We start from the raw sequence: 26,122 nt of genomic DNA, 5'->3' as shown, positions 1-26,122 counted from the left end.
TAAATTATGTAAACAATTAGTTCGTGTTTCTATCTGTCGTACTGGATTGAGAACTCCCCAAAGGCAAGGTTGTATCTTAGTTATTTATGCATCCATAGTATCTGCTGGCTGGCATACAGGATGCAAGCTGAACTGAAGTGAAAACAGTATGCGTGTGTGCAAGCACGTAAATTAAGAGATAACAATTTATTTTAAAGACAGTCTTCATTTTGCAAACTACAGGATTCCATTAAATTATGGATTAAAATTACTAGAATAGCTAATTTTCATACAGCTTGATGCAAAATGCCAGTGTATCTACCTGTATGGAATTATTTCTATAGTTGCCTGACCATGGAGATGCACTCAGCTAGATGAGGTCAATTAGAATGATGGAAATAGTAAAACTAAATTACTTTGGTAAACTAACTATTACTGTTCATCTAGAAGTAAACAATGTAGTCCTAAACACTCTATTTGATAAAAGAATACAACTTCATTCTCCATAATCATAACGAACTGGCAAATCAACTGGGCTGGCAATTTTGAGTCTGGTATAAAACCATTTAAAGAGGTCACTAAAGTAGCCTAATGATAAAATATCCTTTTGCAAATGCATATTTCCAAAAAGAGACAAATATGCATATGGATGAGAGATACAGTTAAGAGAACACTAACATTAGGTTCAAAAGAAAACACTTAAAAATCTAAATAAGAATTCACAGTGGGCAAACTCTGACCTAGCGTGCAGTTTGTTTTCACTAAACTTCATATACTACAGTATACCAGTGTCAAATAAAAAATTCTACATTCACTGACATAAGCAACAAATATCATTTTAAATTTATGTCTGCCTTTAAGAAGTTAACATTTTAAATGCAGGTCTTCATTGTTGGCTATTATTGCTGTTGTTAGCAATTTTAACCTTTTTTTGCTACTAAATTAGCTACCTAAATTTTAAGGATAATCATCTAAACCCCTACAGATTAGAAAACCAACACCAAATAATATTTCTAAAACTACAGTAAGTTCATGCTTCTCACTTGACCACAACATAATGCTAGGTTTATAAAAAGATCAAGTGCCAAGTCTTGAACAAGATCTTGACTGTGTCAAAGCCAAGATTCTGTAAATGTAAGGAATTTGAGACAGAGTAAAATAGAGACAGAATAGCAGAAAATTATACAAGACCAAGTTTGAAACAGATGCAAATAAACTAAAATACAGCTCTAATATAAGTTGCCTCATCTGAAAGAATAATCTTCAAGTCAGCAATCTGCTCAATGTCCCCAAGCTGATTAAAATTCATGCTAAACATGCATTTAAAATAGCATTGTTCAATTGTTGAGAAGGGTCAAGAAAACTAATCTTCATTTAGTAACATTTTCCCTAAAAACCAAATGATATGGTCCTGATATTGACACTACTTCTGTTTGCTAGCCTGCACATAGTACCCAAACTGTAACAGAACATTTATAGGAATATAATAAAAGTAGAAAAATATCAGAGACCACAAATTATCCCATCAAATGGGGATAAGCAAAAATTGATATGCTCATACAAACTGTCCTGGTTTAAAGAAAAATATATATAAATTATTCATAAAACAGAGTAAGTATCACATAAGCTAGACTGAAGAGGATGGAAAAACTGCACTGTTTCTCTGGGGATTTATCTTAAGGGATTTGTTTATTTTGTTTTAAAAACCAGAAAAGTTTTTAAAATTTAAGTATTTAAAAATCTGTTCAAATGTTTTAGTCTCAGATAATGCAAGGGGGTCCACATTATTTACAACCTAAAGGCTCTCTCTTCACCCTTTCCTAACAATTTTCTAATGATCAGTTAAAATAGCAACATTCACACTAAAACCAATTTAATATCATTGTTTTCAATTTGACAACCAGACAAGCTAAGCAACACTGACAGCCAAAAAAGCAAAAGCTTTTCAACATGCATGGGGGTCAATGACACTTACCTGCCACTCTTAGACCATATTACAATAGGTCATGCAACATAAAACAAACAGAAGGCAAATTACTTAAAGGTCTGTGAACCCATTATTTTTCTTTTTATTTAGAGTTAGAAAAAAATGAATTCCTGAAATAAATACATACAATGAATTTAACTTTTCAAATTAATTATCTGCTAAGATTAAATAATTAAGGTTCACACTTACCTTTTAATATTATGCCCAAATTACTGAGCTCTGAATGGCCTTCATGAACAGATTTTGTATTTAAAATACTCCAATAGGTACAAAGAATAATTGAAACCTAGTCAATTTTTCTCAACTGCAATAAATTTTTCCCCAAATAGTGCTTCTCTTTAATCTTGAAGTAGCATTTGTCCTTTCCACCAAAATGTTTTCATAAAAATGATTTCATTAGAGAATCTCAAATGTTTTCATTAGAGATCTCAAATTATAATAATGTCCAACCAAGAGATATTAATCTCTTATAAAAATTCAACTAAAAACATTTTATCACAATTTAATCTATAAAATATGACTTCCAGTTCTAGAAGGCACAAGAAATTTTACTCAAACAATTCATAGCTCAGTCATGCAAAGCAAAAGTTAAAAAGATGGCAAAGTGGAAACATTCATTTAGTGCAAGACAAACGCAGTCTACTGCAGGCAAAGAGAAATAGATATAAAATCATCTTCTCACTTTCAAAATCAAGGAAAAAATTTGGCCCCTGCTCAAGGTCTGTGCATGTCAAAACTTTAAGAAGATTCCCCATGTTAAGGTACCTGTCAAGACAAGAATGAGAAAAGAGAAAATATCCCTTTATAAAAAAGAACATCTGAAATTTACTTAAAAAAAAAATAGTAACTGGAAAATGTTCATTAGGCCATGAATTCGTCCTTCAGGTTACCCAGACTGTGCTCTGGCAGGCAGCAAACCGGGTTCTCAGGGTGCTGATATGTAGGACCTAGAGGTGAAATGCAGTTTTCCTGTGCACAATGGCAGAACTGGTACTCTAATTCTTCTCAAAATTCTCCCAAGACAAGTTTCATTAATGGCCTTATAATGAAAAATTCTTTAAGTATTCCAATAGTGCTAGTATTCTGAAAAAGAAATTTCTGATCACGAATTATTCACATGTAATCTTGTTTAATATTGCAGTGAAACAACAATTTATTTCAAAGCCAAATATTAAGAGTTTTAGCCACAGCTCACCTTTGCATTTCATCTTATAATAGCAGAATATTAAACTTTACTTCCCATATGCCATTAAATAAAGCATATTATTTCTAACCAAATTTGGATTATCAATAATTTGTGGAGGTTATTTAAAGTACTGATACTGGATATGCAGCACGACTCTGATTTTTAATAGAATTATCATAGGATTATAAGAAAACAGGTTACTGGGCATCGTCACTAAGGCATACTACGAGAATGTTCATCATAAGGCTACTACTTGCTTCATGGACTAATGAAAGGACACCACTGGCTACAGACTCAACATGATTTTAGCAAATGAAAAACTAAAGAATTATACATATGATGATGATGTTTGCCTACGATTAAGAAAAAAGTCATGCAAACTCTGTTTGATCCCCATATTTTATTAACAAATACTCTGGCTGGCCTTCACTGTGGTGTGAGTGTAATTAATCTTTCACCTTTACCATTATGCACCAGCTGTGAAGGGCTAGAAGACTTACTTTCAAAGTCCAAGAAAAAATGTGCTGCATTGTGGTCTATGTCCCTGGTTAGCACCTTAATGAGATTACCCATGCCAGCAAACCTAAAAATAAAAATGGCAACATCATTTAGTTCCAATAAAAAAAATTTAAGCAGAGGCCTGGGATTCGGAAAAGGCTGGCTTGCTCATAATTACCAACAGGTGCAGGTTTATTTGCTTCTGGCATTGAAAATTTGGATCAACAAAAGCACATTTGGCTCTGAGTTTATAGCTCTTGTCCCTCTTTTCCACATATCAAAAAAGTTACATAAAGCAAAATTGGAAAAAAGATTAATTTTTACATGTAACTTCCAATATTTACATTTGATTAATTTCTATGCTACAGTTACTCCTTTAAAACGTTTGTGACATATATTCTCAATTTAAATTAACATCAAAAATAGATTTCTCAAATAAGTAAATACTGAGACCATTATTTTAAATACTAGCAATTTTTCCTTCTTGCAGAATTAAATCCTATTGGGAATACAAGGAAGACTATTCAAACCACACTTAACGATTAAAGACTGAAGGGAGGTATCAGTGACCCATTTTTAAAAATTTACCAGACATAAACCAGTATTTCTTCTATACACATAAGATTAATCAAACTTTTTATTATTTAACTCATAGATTATTCAACAGTATCAACTATATACAAAGTATGTAACTTAGAAGTTAACACAGCAAACAAACACAAAGGGAGCCAGCAATTAACACAACTTCCTAAGTTTGCAGTACAAAAGTAACACATTGGTATACATCCTGCCTAAGCATCTGCCATGACTCAGCGAGGATGAAGGTGGAAGGAGGTGTCAGGAACATTCTGGAAACCTGGTTCAAACCCTGAAGTTGCAGGAACTACAAGGGAAGGCAGACTATGGTATCAGAGGCATCCCATATCCTCCCCTCCCTCAACCTCCATACTTTTTCTCCAAATATGGAACTGCTGATAAATGCAAATGAGATAAAACATAAAAGTAATAATATTTTTATCAATGAAAGAAAAGACCTTGTTACTCTCCCCTACTACAAGAAATCTGGAAAGAGTTGGTACTTCCAGCTACCTGTGCTGTCCCCACCCCACTTCCTCTCCCTACTCCCTGGACAATGTTCCTAACTTTAAGCCTCTCAAAGAGGAAATAACAGTGTAAGTTATTTGCTTTAGAGAGCTAAATGTGATGGACTGACATATATTTCTTAGAAAATGTTAAAAGCAATCTAATTTACTCACAAATATGGTTAATACTGAAGGATCTCCTCTCTTAAAACAACATTCTACCAGTGGAAAAGGCAGGAATCTTATTTTTGATGTTAAAATCCTATTACACAGAATTTTACTGGAAAGATTTTGTACAATGTTTTACACAGATGGGTTAGCTGAGATTAAAACTAAAAGGGAAATATTTCATCTTAAATATCTTATACACTGTAAAAAGTTTAGTAATACTAAGCTTTTATATTTAAGGCAAATATAAGCATTTTTACAAAATCATCACATCCAAATAATCACCTCAAATTGGTTACTAAATTTATTCAATAAATTTTTTTAGGAATCATTTGGATAGAGAATATTTCACAGCTTCAGTTTTTAAGCTTTCAAATATATATGGGATATCTGCTTCCAAACATATGTAATTCTCTCATAAGAACTAAGACCAAATATACAAAGAATTACCTAGTGGTATCAAAACTTACACCACAGATGTAAAATCAGTGTGAGGAAGGACTGTAATTATCTTTAAGAGGAAAAGGCATCACACCATTTGGTATTAAAAGAGTTAATAGTCTATGGAATCAACCCAAAATTCCAACTCTAGCTTACTAGCTGTTTGCCCTTGAGGATGCTAGTTAACCTTTCTGGGACTTATTTTCTTCATCAGTAAAATACACATATCATAATAACCATCTTAAAAGGTTATGAGAGTTCAATGAGTTTAAACACTGACTTACTAGCATTGTGTATGGCATGCCTAAGAGTATTCAATAAAAATGTTGGCTGTTGTTATAACCCCCAAAACAGAAATAACTTTTAAAAAATAATGGTTCTCTATTTCTTTTAACACAAACTAGAGTCTTCAAATCTTATCAATGAATTTCAACGCTATAAATCAGCATAAATTACAAAACCCATTTTTAGCCGCTTTTGTCAAGAATACTGCTGAAATTCTGTACTAATGAGACCACCATCCACTATAGGAGGGAGGGAGAAGGGAGAGATTTAAGTTTCCTCACCTTCGTACTTGTATGCACACTCGATCCTCGGGGAAAATTTTGAAACTAAACAAGTTTGCTCCACTTTCCTACATCCCCTTCTGCAAGTGTCTCCCGCTATCTAGTCCTTCTTTTGAGGCATCCCAGTTTAATGTGGCCCTAACACCCCTCACCCTGCAATCATACTTGGTCCAGATCTAGTCACTCTCTATAAGTACTCAAAGATTCAGAAATTTCTACCTCTATCCCAAACACTGACACTTAAGAAAATGGCCCAGTTTATCTAGTTAGGTTTCTCACCTCAGCATTATTAACATTTGGGGCTGGGTAATTCTTCTGTTCAGAGGGGTCTTTCTCACACTGCAAGATATTCAGGAGCATCCTGGGCCTCTACACATCATAGATGCCAGCTGTAACCCACCACCCAAGTTGTGACAACCAGACATGATTCTGTATATTGCCAAATGTCTCCGTGGGGACAAAGTCACTCCAGGCTGAGAGCCAATGATGCAGCCTAATGCAGAAAGTACTTCTACCCCAAACATACAGGAAAGATGCTGCATAGGCAACCCACACCATGTGTGTCTCTTTGAAACAAAAACTCAAGGAATTTTTCAAAGATTATCCATTTCAAATATTATCAGTTGTCATTTTTTACAAGAATAAACAAAAAATTAAAGCCACATCCCTGTCTTGCACAGTTTAACCCTTCAGTCAAAAGCAAAACAAAACAAAAAAATCCTCTCTGTTCCCTCAGTGTGACTGATTTCAATGAGTATGACATAATGGCTACTTCTCAGTTCTGCCTGGGTTCAAACCCAGCTCTGCCACTTCCAAGCTTTGTGACTTTAACTCAAGTTTCCCAACTTCTCCATGCCTCAGTTTTCTCATCTGTAGAATGTGTGTAATAATAATATCCACTGCAGAGGGCTCATAAAATCATTAAATGGGTTAATACAAGCAAAACATTTAGTACCATGGCTGGGAAAGTATTTGCTGCTATCGCCATGGCTGCTGTTGGAGCAGCCTGACTACCTACAGGATCTGTTCCCAACAGCAGAACCTGTGGCTGGGAGGCTTTATACCTGTGGCAGCCATATTTCCTTCCCTAGAGGAAGTCAGTCTACCACAAAATAATGAATCCAACATGCAGTGAAGAGTCACAAATGTCCTAAAATCATTAATTTCTGATTCCATTTGCTCCCAAGTTTCAGCTGCCGTTTCCTTCAGTTTAGTCACTAGATTTTCCTCTGGTTTTAAGATATTTGAATTTCTATCAATGTCCCTTTTACTTTTTTAGTTGAGTTGGGTTTCTGTCATTTGCATCTAAAAGAATCTGACTAATATGATTTCTAAATTTCAGATAAATAAATAAATCTGATACAAAAGATGTTTCAGACTATATAAAACTTGGTCCAAAATACTGATATCCTTTAGAAGTATTATTTTAAAGTAAATAATAAATACTACAATTTAGAATAATAAACTGTAAGTCTTACAATCTGAATTTAGGAGGAAAAAGTTATGAAATTTTCTTTCAACTTACCTTTTTTTGTAATCCTTGGATTTAAACTAAATATTATAGATATTTACTATATAAGCTAAGAAAAAAAAATTGATACACAGAAGTCAGATACAGTTTACTTCGTTTGTAATATTTCTGGTGGAATTTTATGACTATGAGCTCTTATGTTTCGTGTTTGTTTCAAAGTTGGCTGCTTATCTGGAATGGAACATGCTCTTCCTGGCCCGCAGTCTGTGGAATGTATTTTTGAGCTCACAAAAGGCACTTAATAAATACATCAGACCACCTTCCCAAAAAACATTTGGAAAAAAGTTTCCTTATAGAATAAGAAAAGCTACTAGAAGCACAATTATATGGTACAATTAATATATTACTTCATCTCTTTCTAGAAAATTCCTGAGAGCTGCTGTTACCTCATTTACTCTTTTGAGCTCAGAGGGCCTTATAATGCTTTCTCCTCTGCCTAGAATGCTAGCTCCAAGGATTTCCCCATGGCTGGCTTCTGTTCATCATTCAGGCCTCATCTCAAATGTCCCCTCTTCAGAGAGACTTTTGTCTGCCAACTTACCAACAGCAGATCCACCCCAGCCCCATTATCTCCTGTCACATTGCCCACCCTCATCCCTTCAGCATCCTTAATACAATCTGAATGACTCTGTTTAGTGTCAGTTTTTTTCCCATTCAGTTTATAAACCTAATAAATATATCTTGGTTGGGGAAGAAGGAAGAAAAAACTCATAAACATACTGTAAATCAGGGCTTCTTAAACTTGGCACTATTAATATTTGAACCATGTTATTCTTTGTTGGGGGCTCTCCTGAACATCATAGGATATTAAGCAGCTTACCAAGCCTCTATCCATTAGACACCTGGTGTCAGCCCAATACCCAGCTGTGACAATCAACAGTGTCTCCAGATACTGCCGAACTTTCCCTTGGGGGCGAAACTACCCCAAGTTAAGAAGCACTACTTTACATGTCTGCCATAGACATGTCTGCCACAGACATGAAGCGTACTCACAGTGTAGCCCAGCAACCCTGCTGCCTACCTCCAGCCAGTTTACTCTCCCACTCTACCAGCTGACTATTCCACAAGGCTTTTTTAAAACAACTCCTCAAACCTCAATCTATCTTCAAGCATCCTCACTTGAAGAAGTGATCTCGCTACATTTTTTACTCCCCCAAACAAGAAAAGAAAACATCTACCATCCTTTCTAACACCCTTTCCTGCTCCTGATGGACCACCTTTCCCCAGGGACACCAGTTATCCCACTTGCTAGATGAAAAGCAAGCCTCCACATCCCTTCTACTACCACACCATCTGGCCTGTCCTCTCCACAGTAACTAGTCAGGTGAGCTTTCCATAGTCACTTCTTCCTACTTTCCCACCTCCCATTCTTTCAGCTCATTCCAAACTAATTCCATAGTGGCTTTTATGCCCACTACGATGATGAAGCTGGTCCCTGTCAAGACCACTGAAACCTGCATCTAGCAAAATCCAAACGGCAATCTCACATGTCAACTTACTGGAGCTCTTAATAGTCTTTAACCCGATTTATCATTTGCTCCTTCCTGAAACATTTTCTTCATTTGACATTTAGGACAACACATTCTGAGTTTCCTTCCTACTTTATGTCTCTTCTTTTTTGGACCCTTTCCTTTAGCATACATGCAGTTATTTCTCCCATCTTAATACAGAACAAAAATGTATCTTGATTATATTTCCCACCCTACTCCCTGCTTCTCTGTGCAGCAAAATTCCTTGAGAAAAGTTGCCTACACTCATTGTCTTTTATTCCTCTCCTTCCACCCTCTGCTAAGTCCACTCTAACCTGGCTTTTGGCAAATCCTTTATTACCAAACTTGCTCAGGCAAGGTCATCAAATAATACTCATTGCTAATTCCAATGGTCCATTCTTACTTCACCTGTCAGAAGCATCAGACAGAACTGACACTCCCCACTCAATACACTTTTCTCATTAGCTTAAAGGAGCCTGTCTCATCTCCTTCACTTCTATACCAACCCAGTTCTTGCCATCATCACCTCTTGCCAAGTTTACTTCAAAAGCCTCCTAACTGCTTCTGCCTTTATCTTCTACTACAATCTCTTCTTATTATAAGAGAAAAAACAATCTTTCAAAAACATAAATTGACCACATCCTTTCTACAATCAAAAACATGCAATGGCTTACTCATATACTCAGAATAAAACCTAAACTCCTTATCATGTTGTACAAAACCCTATATGATCTGTCCCTGATCCACTCTGGCCTCATCTCCCATCACTCTCCACAACAGCCTGTTGCAGTTTCTCTAACACAGCAACTTTCTCCCTCCTTGGAAAGCCTCTGCACCTACTTTTACCTGGCCTCGAACACTGTTTAATAGACCTTTAAATGGCAGTCTACTGCACTTTATTCAGGTCGTTGGTCCTATCAGACCACCTCAAAGAGGGCTTCCTTCACCAATCCATCCATAATACCTCTTCCTCTTTCTCCTCCCTATCCCCCCCTTCCCAAATTGATGGTTCTCACCATCTAACACATATTCATTCCTTTAATTATCTGTTTACTCTGTCTTCTACTGAAAGGTGAACTTTGAACTTTATGGATACGGGGCTTTATTTTGTGCACTACTCTGTCCCCAGAACCTACAGCAATGCCTGGGATGTTGTAGGCAGCAATAAATATTTGTCGAATAACTGCATGATTAAAAAAATACACACAAAAAAAACAAAAGTTTGCCTGTAAAATTACAGAAGTATTCCAAGGAAGAGAAAGGAAAGACCAAAATAAACACTGACAACTGAAAGCTCTGAGTTGAAAAAAAACTGAGAATTTAGGATTCACTCACTGCCTTCCCAGTCAAATCAATGAAGACAGTCCTTCCCTTCTCCCTCCTCTGTAAAAGCCATTAATTTTATGTACAACTATTAAGAAATTTTGAAATGTTAAATATTAGGGAAATAAACTGACAACTACAATAAATATCAAGAAAATTATGGTTTGCCAAGATAACTTAGGAAAAACATACTATCCTCCCATAGCCATAAATATGATTTCAAAATACAAATAAGAATGAAGACTAGCCTGTATTATAATTCTCATCTTTGTAAAAATGAACAGCATTTGTAACATTAAATAGAATAAGCTTTAAAATGTGGGTTTAAATTTTAACTTCATTTAGGGCATACATCCTCCAAAAAAGGCCTATTTGGGAATATCTTCTGATATTCTGATAAAAAATTAACAGCAGAGTGTCAATTTTGCCCCCTCAAAATTTTATGAGGACAACTCCAAAATGAAGCCAACTATCCTCTTCAACCCAGATAACTGAATAAAGAACACAAAGAATTATGAAGTGTTACAGAAAAAGGAGATACCCGCTCTGTTCTAATAAAACTTCAAAACAATAGATTTCATAAGAATGCATTAATGCAATTTTTCACATCTTCCAATGTATGCTGACTAAAAATGTGTGAATGCAAAAAAATCTGTCAAAACAATCACTAGAAACTACCAACCATTTTTAGTGTTGAAGACAAAGAATTTCTTATATTTATCCAAGCTCTGAATCCAAGGCCAAAAAAGTCTTCTAGAAAACATATTACCACACAATGTTCCTGAACTATATTCTGTTGTGCATAAAAATATTACTTTACATTAAATACACTATTTCTCAATCTTATAGACATTCAAACTTGTGGAAACAACTGCAAGTCTTTAATACTGTCAGGATAGGGGGTTAATCTGGAAATTCAACTATGCTTCTGCTTTACTTGTCTACTAAGAAATTTCTGGTTCTCATACAACATGTACCACGAATCTGAAGCAATATTAACAGAATGGAAAATCAGTAATGAAAAATATGACACAACTTTCACCGACAATGGTGCACACATCATGAAGGCCAGAAATGATTGAAGAATCACAAGCTTACGTTTTGTTCACATCCTTCAGTTGTGTTTTCAGAAACAATAACCAACGTAATATAATGAAATGTATTTTACACAAGCAAAAAAATAGTGAATCGCTTTAATAATTCTCCTTCCAAGCACAAACTACCACACATACAAGAGATTCTGGAATTGCTTTGTTATATACTAAATCAAGTAGTTACTATATGTTTAAAAATCTACTTTAACATAAAAAAGTATTAATACTGTACTCTAAAGATAACCAACAACGTCAAAAGCAAAAAAAAAAAAAAAATTTACTAATAACTTCCAAAGAAAAATTCACCTGCTGGAAACTGCTGAAGAAATAACCAAATAGATGTGCTCTATCTTAGAGGGAATTACAGAAATAACTACATGAACATCCTGAAAAGATCCTTGTGACCAATCTACTACACAGAAAATGTGATCAGGTGAATGAAAAGTTGAAAGGCAGGTAGTAACTCACATGGCTTTGCTATCCTGAAAGCCAGATACGTAACTCCAGTGCCACATTTCCAGGTCTAAAGTTTAAGGATAAACATTTCTCAAGTGATTACATAGAGTACAGGCTAAAATAATAGAAACTTATAATTGAAATGATATCAACAATCTCATTTAGCAGATCTGCCTCTGAAAATAATTCCAGGCATCATCTTCAAACACTGCACAAAGTCTTGTTTGTAGAACTGTTCCTAAACTGTGACATCACCATTTGAAGGCAATGTTGATTTAACATAGCAAATGAACAGAAGAAGTGACTTCAGGAATAATCCAGACAATAGTGCAAGAATAAAAAATTTTCAGTATGTCAAAGTTTTAAAATCTATTATAATTCATAATATAATAATTATATTTTGATAAATTTTCAGGTTAATGTCTCTCAGAAGTTTATTCCATGATGATTTTTGCCTTAGGCTTAGCTAAATATTGATTATTGGCCAAAAGTGTATTTGGTATACCTCTGATACAGGCACACAAAGGAAATATCCAACACAGGGCAGAGTAAATATTCAAGTAATAATCGGTGAATTAATTTGATGACTATAAATAGGTGGGATCCAATATTTCTTTTATCTGAAGAATCAGTTAGGTGCACAATAATTTAAAGGAGAGGTATAATCACAACTCCTCCTTAGCTTCTGATACGGCTGCAACTCACATTAGAACATAGCAGTTAATGGTATTAAACATTCTAATTTGGTGTAAGAAGTTGAAAACCCCCAACAGTTGAGTGCCAGTATAATGAAGAGAAATAGCCAACTCAAGCAACTCCACCAATAAAGCATCCGTAATAATGATCCTGACATTATGCTACTGGCTCTCCTGATGGCACTGCAAATGCACATCACACCCCAACCTTCTCACACCTGCTTCTCCACTTTCCTTCCCCCCATTCTTCCCAACAAAGGAAGAATGCTGCTAAACAAAATCTTTTGTTCTAATATGATGACAATGACTGGCCACAAATATCTGTTCATTAAATGGCATGACTAAGATTTCCCTCTTGCTCTTGCCCTTCCCGCTTTCTGATCTTTTTGTGGTAAACACGCTTAAGCAGAATCTGAACTCCCAGGACTTCATCTCTCACCCCAACCCTGGTTCTGTCAAACTTGCAAAATAAGTAGACTCAGTGTTCCCTCTGGGGCTCTATTCATAGAGCTTTATTCGCCTCCCACCTGTATCTCTAAAGCATGAGCTATCCAAGAACAAACATTCTGAGAGGAAGCATGAACTGCTGTTAAGCACTGTTGTACTTAAATCAACATGGATAAATGAATGCTGAGTAGTCAAAGAGGAGCACTGTGACAGTTATTTACCTGTTTCTCACACCCCCAAGCCTCTCCTTTTAAAATCTGCTTTGTGATGTTGGGACAAAGAAGCTGTAAAGTATCACCTCCTAGACTACTTTGTCAGCTGACTTCTGAGAAGACTCCATCAGTGGGAGCCATTAAAAGGAAATTACAAAGGTCTCTTGCTGTTTTTCCAGTCCCATCAGCATTTCCTATGAGCAGAAGACAGCCAAGGCGCCAAGCCTCAGCTTCTCACAGAACTCCCAGCAGCCGCACTGTACTGGGCCTCTTCAGGGCTGTAAGCTTCCGGCCCTCCTCCTGCAGGCACCTAAATTCCGCCTACCCCACCTCTTGCCTTTGTTCCCCCAGCTTTAGAAGTGGTGGCTGCTTCCTGTCACCATTAATATCTAAGTTACCTCATGTGATATAATAAATATATATTTGGTCTTTATCCCCAGTTCCTAACACTGAGCTCCTAAATCCCTTGGAATTTCCTGGGTGGCAAGAGCCTCTTTTGTTTTTGTAGGTGGCTCTTGGCAAGCCCCTGGATAGCTTCAAGACGGGGGCTGGTCGCCACAAAGACCAAGGCATGACTACAGGGTTGGAACTTTCAGCCCCATCTCACGACCTCCAGGGACTGGAGATTGAGTTGATCACCAACAGTCAACGATTCACAGTCATGCCTACATAATGGAGCCTCCTAAAGACCCCTAAATGAGGAGTCTGAGGAGCTTTAGGTTGGTAAATGCATCCACATGCTGGGAGGGTGGCACAGCCCAACTCTACAGGACAGAGGCTCCTATGCTCAGGATACTTTCAGACCTCACCCTACGTACCTCTTCATACGGCTGGTCATTTGTATCCTTCATAAAATCCTTTAAAATAAACTAGAATGAGGAAGTAAAGTTTTTCCCTGTGAGCCCTTAAAGCAGATTATCTATCTTAAGGAGGGGTCATCTAACCCTCTCTGCTGGTTGGTCAGAAGTACAGGAAGGCCTGGGACACGTGACTGGCAACCGGAGTGGGGGCAGTCTTGTGGGCCTGAGCCCTAACCTGTGGGGTCTGTACTCACTCCATGTGTCAGAATCAAAATGAATTGTGGGACACCTAGTTGGTGTCTGGAAAGTTGGAAAATTGGTTGGTGTGGGAGAGAAAAAAAACCCCACACATTTGGCATCAGAAGTGTTGTGAGTAAAATCACAAACTCTAGCATTCTCTTTTTGATCAGGCTTCCAACACTTGTGTAAATAAATCCATATAATAAGTTTCCTGTTTTAAAATACATAGCAAAGTTTCTGCTTTCCTGGTTGAAATCTGATTTATACAGAGGAACTTATATATAGATAGTAGCTTAATCCTTAACCTTACAACACTATCTAATCTATCATTACCAGGTATGACTGTAGTTCTTAATAAAGTAACTTTTTTTCTCCTTACTTTGCAAAATGTAAAGAAACAGAAGCAGGATTCAGGTATCCCTGGGTGCCCAGGTACAATACCATCATAGTCATACTAAAATCTCATCATGAATCCCTAGCGTATGTTAAGGTCAATATATTTTATTAAGCTAATAATTACATGGAGTTAAGTTACTTGCCTTAAAGAAATGTGACATAAACCAACAATGGAATGGAAACCGGGAGACCTAATTTCTAGTTTTGACTCACAAAATACGTGACTTTACACAAGTCAGTTTGTTAGACTGAATCTCTCACACTGCTCCTAGCTCTGATTCTACATATGTTACAACACATCTTTCCTAATGCTGACATCTAGTGGATACACTTAAATTTAGTATTTTAAAAAGAAAAATCTTATTTAAGCTATTTTAAATAAAAGCCTCACGAGGATACCTGTGCAATAAATATAACAAATTAGGAGGCCAGTACTGCTCCTTAGATGGAAGTGAATCCTAACAGCATTACATCAGACTGTCATGGCATTTTTTAGTTTGATTCAAAGATTATGAGTACTAGGACCCTTCCATGCATCCAGCCATTAAAAATTAAACCACCAAGGCACATTAGCTGCCTGAGTTGCAAATTTAGAACAAGAAAGCAAAGAAATGCTTCCTACTCTTAATGATCTGCATTCAGATACAGACATAGGTTATGAGAAGGGCTAGTACAAAGTTCAAAGGTAAGTAATTTAGTAGTGTACAGAACGGTGTTTGATGGAAATATTGGGGGGAGGCCCAAAACTCAAAATTACCTACTTTACAAGGATCTATTATGATGGTTTCTCTTAAAAAAAAAAATGGTCATTAAACAAAAACAGTATTTATTCTGAATCCACTTTCTTAAAACTTACCACAATTTTGAAATCCATGAAAAATTATATCCACCCATATATGGTAAAATATACACATTAAAATGCAAGGGAATGATATACACAAAATTTAAGATACTGGTTATCTCTGGCGACCGACAGGGCCACAGGACTGGGAACCTTCAAAGGTTTAGGGGATACTCTCTAGTGCTTCAGTTACTGGTGGATTCATGGGAGTCTTATGTCTAGGTTTTTAAATTCACAACTAAAGGTATACATCTTTTGTATGTATCAATAATTCTAAAAAAATTTAAACATAAAGTCACTGATGCTCAGAGAAGACATGTAACTCATTCAAAGATGCCCAACAAAAATGACTGGATTGGAATTCAGGTGCCTGAACTCTTCCTAATACACAAGCAAAAGTGCATGGATGGTCTACTAAGTAAAAACCTTACCATTATATAAAAGCTTCAGTACTCCTGTATCTCGTGCTTACAGGGCCTGGTGGTGACTGTTGCTGTTTTAAATCAAACCACCTTTCCTTAGCTCCTTTCTGCCCATCACTATGACAGATACTGAATATCTGGCGCACTGAAGAATTCACAGACAACTGGAAGAGACCATCAAGAAAGCGGCATGCTTTCATACCGAAGCATGCAAACCACTCTATGAACATACAGAAAAAGGAACACCTAACCACATGCTTCCTAGAGGAGCTGATTCTTAACTCTTTCTTATTTTCTATTTCTTTAAAGTAGGAAATAATTAAAGCATTTTAAAATATCATATTCACATAATCTACTACCCAGCAATATCTTTTTGCCATATTTGCTTCACATGCCACTCTTTTTTTGTAAAGTTAATCACCCAACCTCCCCCAGCCAACTTTCCTCTCCTCCTCTCCCCCATCTCAAAGGTAATCAGTATCTTCAAGTATGCTTCCTTTCCAAACATACTTTAAAATTTTCATTGCAAAGGTATGTATTCATAAACAACACAGCACTCTTCTGCTCTTCTATTTGCATAAATGATACACTGTTCACATTCTGTAAAACTCACTTTTCTCATTCAGCGGTGTTTTGAGAATTACCTATGTTCTGTCATTTTAGAAGTTACATACTATTCCATTCTTCAAAGAAACCAGTTTATTTATTCATTCCCCCACCTAGAGACAATGAGCTTTCGACTTTCCTCTATTAACAAATATGCTTTATACACACTACATATGCTCGTGCCCACGTTCAAGTTTCCATAGCAGCTATTTTGAAATTAAAAGGCTGCTGTAACTTTCCTAGATTGTGCCTAATTGCTTTCTGAAGTGCATCTATCAACTTACTGCTCCACTAGTAAAAGATTTCCTCTCTCCTATCCTCTAAAACTTCAAGTGTTAATTTTTAGATTGTGAAATATCTGATGTTTTAACTTGTATTTTCTTGATTACTAGTAAAAATGTGCATTTTTTGAATGTTTACAGGCCATCGGTAAAATGTGAATCCTTTGCCACCTGTGTCATTTATTTTTTCCACTGTCTCTCAGCCCACACCTACCCATTGGGGCTTAGAACCTGTAAAAGACATTCCCTGGACATCCTTGCCAGCTAGGTTCCTATAAGGTCATTTCAATAAAAGGCAATAGTGGGTGAGAAGAAGGCTGGAGAAAGAGAGAAGCTTCCTGTTTCCAGCCAGGACAGACTAGCAGCTGCTGTGGGAGTGGTCTGCATGGGGAGATTCCAGCGTCCAATGCCCCAGTTAGAGGCAGGAGTCTGTGCGTTCCAGTCCAGCAGCAGCTTATCTCTGGTAGCAGCAACAACACCTCATCTATTTTGCCACTCTATCCCCCCTCCCCCCTTAAGATCTCCCAGTATTTCTAATACCTTTATAACCAATCCTCTATATTAAATGCCCTGAGTTTAAAATACTCAGAGTAATATTTTTTCCTAACTTGACTCCAAATGATGTATCACTTTTTTTTTTTTTTTTTGCCAAATGGACTTTAGAAAGTTCTAAATAGGAACTCTGAATACCAATTTTTGATGCTTACATACATGGCAAATACTTTTCCTAGTCTGTAATATGACTTAACTTTGTTTATGGTGCCATGTGTCACATATAATCCAATTTTTCGTCATTTCTTTGCAGTCTGTTTCTTTTTTTGCAATTTATGTATTATATATATATAATTGTGAGGCAAAACAGACATCTTAGAAAATATCAACCATTTTTTCATTTAATCTATGAATATGATAGATTACACAAATACACTTTCTACTGTTAAAGCATCCTTGCATTCCTAGGATCAACTCTGTTTGGTCCCTTAAAGAAATACATGTTCCTACATTTGGTTTGCTAATATTTCACTTTGGGTTATTTCATAAGACTAATAATTTTTCTCTCTGTTCTTGTCTGGTTTTGCTCTTTGGTATTGATATTTTATGTATTGGCTCTTTCTACTCTACAGAACAGTTTATAAAAGACAGAACATGTCAGTTCCTTGATGAGCTTCATAGGAAAGTTCTTTCAAACATCTTTTTTTTTTTAATTGAAATATAGTTGATTTACAATGTTGTGTTAGTTTCTGGTGTGTACAGCATAGTGATTTATTTGTACATATATATTCTTTTAAAAATTATTTTCCATTATAGGTAATTACAAGCTATTAAATATAGCTCCCTGTGCTACATAGTAGGACTTTGCTGTTTATCTATTCTGTATAGTGTAGCTTGTATCTACTAATTCCAAATTCCTAATTTATCCCTCCCTCTTCCCCTTTGGTAACTGTTTGTTTTCTGTCTTTGATTCTGTTTCTGTTTTGTAAACAAGTTCATCTGTGTATTTCTTTAGATTCCACATATAAGCAATATCATATGATATTTGTATTTCTCTGTCTGACTTCACTAAGTATGATAATCTCTAGGTCCATCCACATTGCTGCAAATAGCATTATTTCACTCATTTTTATGGCTGAGTAGTATTCCATTTTGGGGGGGTGTGTGTGTGTGGGTGTGTGTGTGTGTGTGTCTACACATCACAACTTCTTTATCCAATTATCTGTTGATGGACATTTAGGTTGCTTCCATGTCTTGGTTATTGTAAATAGTGTTATGAACATTGGGGTACATGTATCTTTTCAAACTAGAGTCTTCTCTGGAGTGGGATTGCTGGATCATGTGGTAATGCTACTTTTTAGTTTTTTAAGCAATCTCCATACTGTTTTCCAGTGGCACCACCAATATACATTCCCACCAACAGTGTAGGAGGGTTTCCTTTTCTCCACACCCTCTCCAGCATTTATCATTTGTAGACTTTTTAATGATGGCCATTTTGACTGGTGTGAGGTGATATCTCCTTGTAGTTTCGATTTTTATCTCTCTGATAACTAGCGATGATACTGAGCATCTTTTCATGTGCCTATTGGCCATCTGTGTGTCTTCATTGAAGCCTTCTGCCCCCAAGTATCTTTTTCATCTTTGAAACTCTGGTCCATGGCAGACATTCTATCAGACAGTCGCTACTCAATAAACATTAGTTGAATTAATAAACAAATTAAAATTCAAGTAAAAAAGCCTGTTCATCAAAAGAACAAACTAAGGGTACCCCATAAAAGGTGTAGCTTCAGGTCAAGTGAAACTAACTGCAACTTCTCAACGCAGGGAGTAAGCTTATGGACTGTATTACCTACCAAGGAATAATTCAAATATAAGCTCTAGAAAGTTAAGAAACTCAGTCAAGGGCAAGATTAACAGGCAAAGGTTTACTGCTCACACATTAAGGCTAGTCTAGATAGCAACGATATTTTCCCATAATACTCTTCATCACCATTGACCTAATCTTCATTGGTATTTCTCATGTTCTTATGCATAACAGCAATGAGAGCCAAAATCCTTGAAATCTTGACCCTGAAGTCCCAAAGTCAGAAATACAGCTTTTTTAATATATTTTTTGGCATGGAGATTACAGGCTACAGGGACGCTCTCATCCACTGCAAATAAACACTCCACTTAACCCTTCAAGAACGAGAGCCTCAGATTTCTCTCCCAGTCACCGAACTACAGCAAAAAGGGTACGGAACGTGGGCCTCTCTCCCAGGTAAGGAGGCCTCAAGGTAGTGAAAGGATAGAATACGTACCTGCCATCATTCTTTTCCCCTCAGAGATTTTACAGGAGAAGAAAGACAGGAAAGCAGGAGACCTCCAATCTCAAGGAAATATGCCAGGATTGGGCATATAGCAATAAGCACTATTTCTAGTTACCACATGATGACTAAACCAATTAAGAAGATCTTAAAAACTATCCTTCTACTGTCTTTCCCTTACAATTTGAGTTAAAAGATAAAGTATTCTCTGAGATGAGAATTCTCATATTTTTTCCTGGTGGACTGGGGTTTCTTCTTAACATTAATAATCACTGTGAGACGTGGGAGACATCAGGCAGAAGGCTTTATAACAAATCATCAATGAGTAAGAGAATCTTAGACCAGGAAGGGACCATCCATGCTGGGCTCTGGGAATCAAACTAAACAAAATAATCCCTCTACTGCTTGACAACTCATTAAATACTTGAAGTAGCTTAGAATATATTAAACTGAGGTAAAAGAAAGTTATGCATCAGACTACATATGTATACTCACACATGACAAAATTATAAACAAGGTATCGCCTGTCTAGTAATTATGAGGATTTAGTTTCTGAAAGAAAATAAAGTTTAGAAGGGTTTATTTAAGAAATCTTCATCCTAAGGACCTTCTTAAACATTACAGACTGAAGGAACTAAGAGCAACAGAATCATTTTTCCCTGAGTGACTATAACTTAACTTTTATATCCAAAGCACTGTGCAAAGGGCCTTGGATGCTGTAAGTACTAACTGAAAGTAAAAGTCAGAAAGATTAAGTAAGTTGCTTCAGGACAACAATAGTAAACAGTGAAGCTGGAATTCTCACTGGGACAAATTTGGCTCCCTACAGTTCTCTTAACCATTTTGCCATATTGTTTCTTAGATCATAAATAAAAGTACACATCATTTATCCAAAAGGAGTTAAGAAAAATCTCAAGTGTTTCTGAGAGAAATTAATTCAATACTAGCACTAAAATTTCTAAATTAGGAACAAAATTCTCACAGAAACAAAATCTTAAGGGAAAAAATGATGACTAGAAAAAGACAACAGATGCCAAGAAATGTCCATAAATATTTCTCTACCTTGTCAGGTCTTTCTGTTCGAGCTTGGCACGCTAAATGAACTTAAAAGAAATTTAAATGTTTTTCTAGATCTGGACCTTAAATTAAAATCACTCTCTTGCATATTTACATATAACTCTTCCAGGCTCATCATAATCAAACAGAATACAAAACAAAATATTAATTTCTCTTCATGTAATCATGTAAGTTTTAAGATACATACCTGAATAATTTTTCTACATTTGTAAGCTAGTATCTCTTATAATGCTAAACAGACTCCAAGAGAGGTAATTCATTACATTTTGATCTTTCAAAGGGAAGTGGTAATTATAACCATTTACATATGTTTTAATTATATCATTTAAAAAAACAGTATTTTGTTTCAGTTAGAGTAGACATTCCCTGAGTAAATTTTAAAAGTATACTCTATAATGATTTTCAAATGACATGGTCTGATACCTTTCACTACATAATATTGTAAAAGCTGATTTCCTGCACTCCACCCCAAAAAAACTGATTTACCAAAAAAAAGGAGGCAATCTATTGTTTTCTTAGTAAAGTGGAACATACTAATTTTCAATGAGTTTTTGAAACCATTAAAACCAAAATGCAGTATCTATATAACATATAAACTTTTCTGAACTAAGTATGTTACCTAGTAATTCTAGCTTTTAAAGTTCCCCATAGCATATACAAGGGCAATACTTAAATAAGCCCAAGGTCAAATCACTTAACTACTTTGAATATTTTTACCATATGTCTAAAGTTGCTAGGAGGGAAAAAGGAAAACAGAAAAGAACGAAGTGAAGAGAATGAGAAAGGTGGAAATCCGAACCCAGAATAGAGAGTTCATGAAATGACTTGAAATCAAATTAGCTCAATTCTCTAACTTTATAAAAGAAGGGAACTGAGGACTAGAGGAACTTGGTGACTTGGGCAAAAGCAGAAAATTATTTTTTAAAAGCGGGGCTTATTCCAATGGCCCTGACAGTGCAGTTTTTAAAAACATCGTTAAAATATGGCATCAGAATCAGATCACACGGATAGAAACAATCAAGGACCACAACCAAAATACCCTCCAAAGTGAGATACCCCACTGTGACCCCTTCAAAACAAATATTAGGACTATTTTTGTCATCAACCAAACTTCAATACATCTGCCATTCCACCCTTTACTAGTAGTCAGCTACAAGGTGCTAGATAAACAAATGTAGTGACACCATCCCAGGCTCTTCCTAGCTTAGGCTGACATATGCTCATGTACAGTTCACACTACTGCAGTAACTGCAAAACACTTGGGTGACTTTTTACAAGTCTTGACCTTTTTCGTGTTTCCATTAACACAAGTATCAGAGCACTTACTATTTGCATCCTTCCTGCGGCAATCAATTATGACATTTTTCTTGCTAAACTTTTGGCATCTCAAACTGATAGTTTATTTTGCACATGTTTATTTCACGTTACTTGAACTAGAATGTGAGTCCTTTGAAAGCCGGCACTCTTCAAGGCTTATCACTTATTTTCTACTCTCTCTTCTATAGAATATGCTGTTGTTTCTCTGATTATTAATCAGCAAACAAGTTTCTTCAAAGCTATTTCAATTAGGATATTATTAAGGAATGGATGTATAACTCTACTTCTTTAAGATTAGTTATATAGAACACAAAATACTACACTTATTCAAATATGATGGAGAAAGAAAGGTCTAGCTGACTTTTCACTGATGGGAGTTCTTAATCTGGGATTCGGAGAGAAAATTTAGTGATCTGTGAATCTAGATAAGAAACTTCTCACACACCTCTATGTGAAATTTAGCAATTCCTTCAATCAAGATTATAGGCAACAAACCACAGCAGTACTGAAAATATCTATAAATTTGTCATTAATAGAAATCAAAGGTATTTTCATATTACATTACAATTACCACAAACTCATTTAAAATCACAGTACTTAGCACAATTGTTGCTAAATTATTGTCTAAGGTGAGAAGCATATGTATTACTTTATCAAAAATTTATATTTTTAATATTTACTTATTTTTCAGTATTATTGGTCTCCTTTTTAATCTTATGTATTTTATTTCATAAAATCATAGATCATTACTGGAAGCATGACACACAAAAAAATGGTTGAGGATGCTTGCACTGTAACATACAGAGTAGGTGAGGTGGTTACAATTCCAAAGGACCATCGTGATAACTGTCATATCAGTTCTAATAAAATGAAAGACAAGTTTTGAAATATCTCTGTTTATGATTAGAAAAAAAGAACAAAGAAAGATATTTTAAGCTGATCATTTTCACTTGAACACAAAGTATGTCCACGGAAAAATTTTTTTTCAAATACCTATTAACTTGTTATAATTAAAATAATTGCAGGATTATAAATGGTCAGATACTTAGGACCCTTGCATGGTAACTATTTTTTGTTGTTGTTTTGTTCTTTATTTTTAAGACTTTATAAAAGGATCAAAACCCATTACACACAGAATCCTTATTTATGAAAGTACGTGCAAGTGACTTTCCTTCTAGCTTCCAAATATTTGTTTAAACTACTAGAATTACGGCTTAGACCTGTCCCGATCAGCTATACTGAAAGCTAAAACGACTTAAAAAGGAATTCAAAGGAAAACACATACCTCTCCTATTGAAAGGAAGCTGTAAAAAAAAAAGCTCTAATTAATTTATATTATTTCCTATCCTAAGTCAGAAACTAGCCAATACAGAGTATTTCCTAGAGATATTTTTAGCAGTTCAATATTATGTACAGAACATTTTCCTTGAATTATATTTAGCCAATGCAGTTTTTTATTTAAATTATAACTTTCCATTTGTATTTTAATAATCATTTCCCCCAAAGACATATTTACCTTCAGCCAGTGCTGGTGATTCTGTTCTTGTCCTTCTATCTGTTCATAGAAAGAAAAAAGGAAGAAAGTCTAAAACATTATTATAATTTAAAACAAGTTTTAATTTATTAAAACTAACTTTAACAATAAAGTTGATCAATGCCACCACATATCACATGCATAAGGCCCCCCCGCCCCCCACACACACACTTCTTCCCCCTCCCCTCCACCTAACTCAACTATTTACAGAGGACTTACTAAAAGTAAGGCATTATGTTAAGCCCTAGGAAACACCAGTAGGTGATACAATACCCTAGCTGTCACCCTCAAGATATTAAGAGACTAATTAGGTGTACCAAGAAAGTACACAGTTCCCACCATAGCTTATGAAGTGGGAGGTAACAAGAGAGAAAAAAATCAGTAACTCTTCTTTATTCAGATAACAAGGGAAAAAAATTAGTAATTCCTCTTTATTCTCATAAAATTATCAAAAGAGGTATATTTTTATATTCTTATCACAGTTTAAATTCATCCAGTTTCAGTGTAAAAATCAGTTTTACTACAGGTACTGAGATCCTTATATCCACAGCAATAACATATTATATAATAAGCCAGAGGCACATTTGGCAAAACTCAAGTGAACCACAAAGTTCTCTCTTGGACTGGTTTTACTGTTTGAAAGCCTTAAACAATTTTAGGTAAAATGAATTTTCAAAATGAGCTTACTCTAACTTTGGCAACGAGGAACAACTACAGCCACTACAACGAATCAGCTCAGTTCATGTACAGCGAGGAGAAATATCCGACTAAAGCAAATAGTCACCTTTATGTGAAAATTCCTTTCCCTTGTTGTTTATTCTGTATAACCCAAGAGTCCTGGATTTAACAAATACAGAATTTCTATGTATAAAAGACTGGTAACATCTTGAGGGAATTGGGTACTGTCTTCCAAGTGGTATGTGATCTTATGCACAGCCTTTCCAAGGCTGAAATATGATGCTGTGTCTCTGTAATATTAAAAAAAAAAACCAAAAAACCCACAACACATGAGTCCAGGAACCAAAAGATGAAAAACAGATTGGCAACCTTAGGCTCCAGTGGATTAAAAATTCTGATTCTGGGGGAGAAGAGGAGGGGCTTCTTCCAGGAGACACAGGAAGAATTCTGAAGCAACAATCAAGTGGGAAGGGATGAAGGAGACAGGGGGTCCTATAAACTAACCCTAACAACCATGAGGACTGATGGCTGCTGCTACACAACAGGGACAAAGGAGAGCATATTGAGAGCCTAGGGGATGTGACTGGGGCCACTCTGCCCAGTGATAACTGTAAATGCACAGCTGCAGCCAGTCTACCCCAGCAAGGATAAAGTAATGACCCCTTGGAAAAGAAGGTCTGGGTCATTCCACCACGAAAATGCCTCAACCTGTTTAAGTGCTGGTTGAAGGTGAGGAAAATCTAGACTGAGCAGTGGACTGAAATAATGAAAATTATTCCATTAACCCTACTGTTATAAGTCTAATGTAGAGACTGTGGCCAGCCACCACCCTGAAAACTCTGTAGTCGGCTGGGCTAAACGGCAGGGGACAAGGAAGGGGACAAGAGGGTAGGCTATATGGGACACCCCTTGTGCTCTGCCTCACATTGTCACTCCAACTGAGGCATCTCCCCTTAGCTGCTAGCTGCAATGGTAGGGTTCACTCCCTGCTAAAAGGCTTTGCAATAAGAGATGCCCAAGGAACTCTTCAGCCATCCTTAGTCCTAACAAACCTGGAAGCGGGAAGGCATTACACCAACACCCTATGGGCAAACCCTGACCAATGGAGGGACATGATCTGGTAGGTAAACACCCTTTCCTTCCCACTAAGAAGCATATTCTTCATGTCTTCTCAGAAGACTTCCTCAGGATCAAGCCCAAAGAAGTGACCAGGTCAATAATACACTCTTAGGCTGACTTTCCTTCTTTTCTGTTTCACTTGCCCCAGTTCTCCAATTTCTGTTTCCTGCTAACATTTCCCAAATAAATTACTTGCCTAAAAAGTCCCCATATCAGGCTCTGCTTCTGGGGTGAAACCAGGTCAAGACACATGTCCTTCAAGATACTGAACCCCCTTCCTTTTTATCCGTCATCACTGGAGGCTCCTTTTTATCCGTCATCACTGGAGGCTCCTTTTTTTTTTCATTGAGGTATAGTCAGTTTACAATGTTGTGTCAATTTCTGGTGTACAGCACAATGCTTCAGTCAGACAAGAGGCTCCTTCTTAATCTCCTTTGAACTTCTCTTCTCTCAAACCCCTGAATGTCGACATGTCCCAGGGCTCAGTCCCAGGTCCTCCGCTCTTTGTGGTCTCATTCCATCTCGTGATTTTATGTATCATCTGTATATCTCAAATTTATTCATCCAGTCTAGACATTTCTCTCCAACTCCATACTCTCATAGCATTGCCTACTCGCTATCTCCAGTAGGAAGTTTTAATAAATACCTCTAACTTAGCAGGTTCAAAACTAAACTCCTCATCTCACTCCCCAAACCTGACGCACCCACAGTCCCTCCCATCTCAGGTGATGGCACCTCTCTATCCTTACAGTTGCTCAAAAACCTTGGATCCCTCTACATCTACTCCTTCTCAACACATCCCACACTCAGCTCCAAACACTCAATAACTAAAATCTTCATGCCTACGATTCTGTCTCC

At 36.3% G+C, this 26,122-nt stretch overlaps 1 protein-coding gene across 13 annotated transcripts in view; it reads right to left on the bottom strand.

Annotated features, from left to right (window-relative positions):
* The window catches only part of CYRIB (CYFIP related Rac1 interactor B), a 135,354-nt gene that overhangs the window by 26,377 nt on the left and 82,855 nt on the right, over nt 1-26,122 (bottom strand). For 3 of the 13 annotated variants that reach the window (XR_004315261.1, XM_032468142.1, XM_032468141.1), the window contains one exon: nt 23,450-23,488. Coding sequence is in view for 10 of the 13 variants with exons in the window: in XM_014563012.2 (XP_014418498.1) it covers nt 2,649-2,721 (73 nt within the window). In the remaining 3 variants the exon portion in view is untranslated. Of the gene's footprint in view, nt 1-2,648; nt 2,732-3,652; nt 3,736-8,459; nt 8,465-23,218; nt 23,238-23,449; nt 23,489-26,122 lie in introns of those variants that run through there. The other 10 variants (XM_014563012.2, XM_032468137.1, XM_014563015.2 and 7 more) reach the window with 7 other exon arrangements.

The sequence above is a fragment of the Camelus ferus genome, chromosome 25 (genome assembly GCF_009834535.1).
Source record: "Camelus ferus isolate YT-003-E chromosome 25, BCGSAC_Cfer_1.0, whole genome shotgun sequence".
NCBI classification, from domain to species: Eukaryota; Metazoa; Chordata; class Mammalia; order Artiodactyla; family Camelidae; genus Camelus; species Camelus ferus.
Note: the sequence above shows the minus strand (reverse complement) of the source record. Positions and strands in the feature narration are given on the sequence as shown.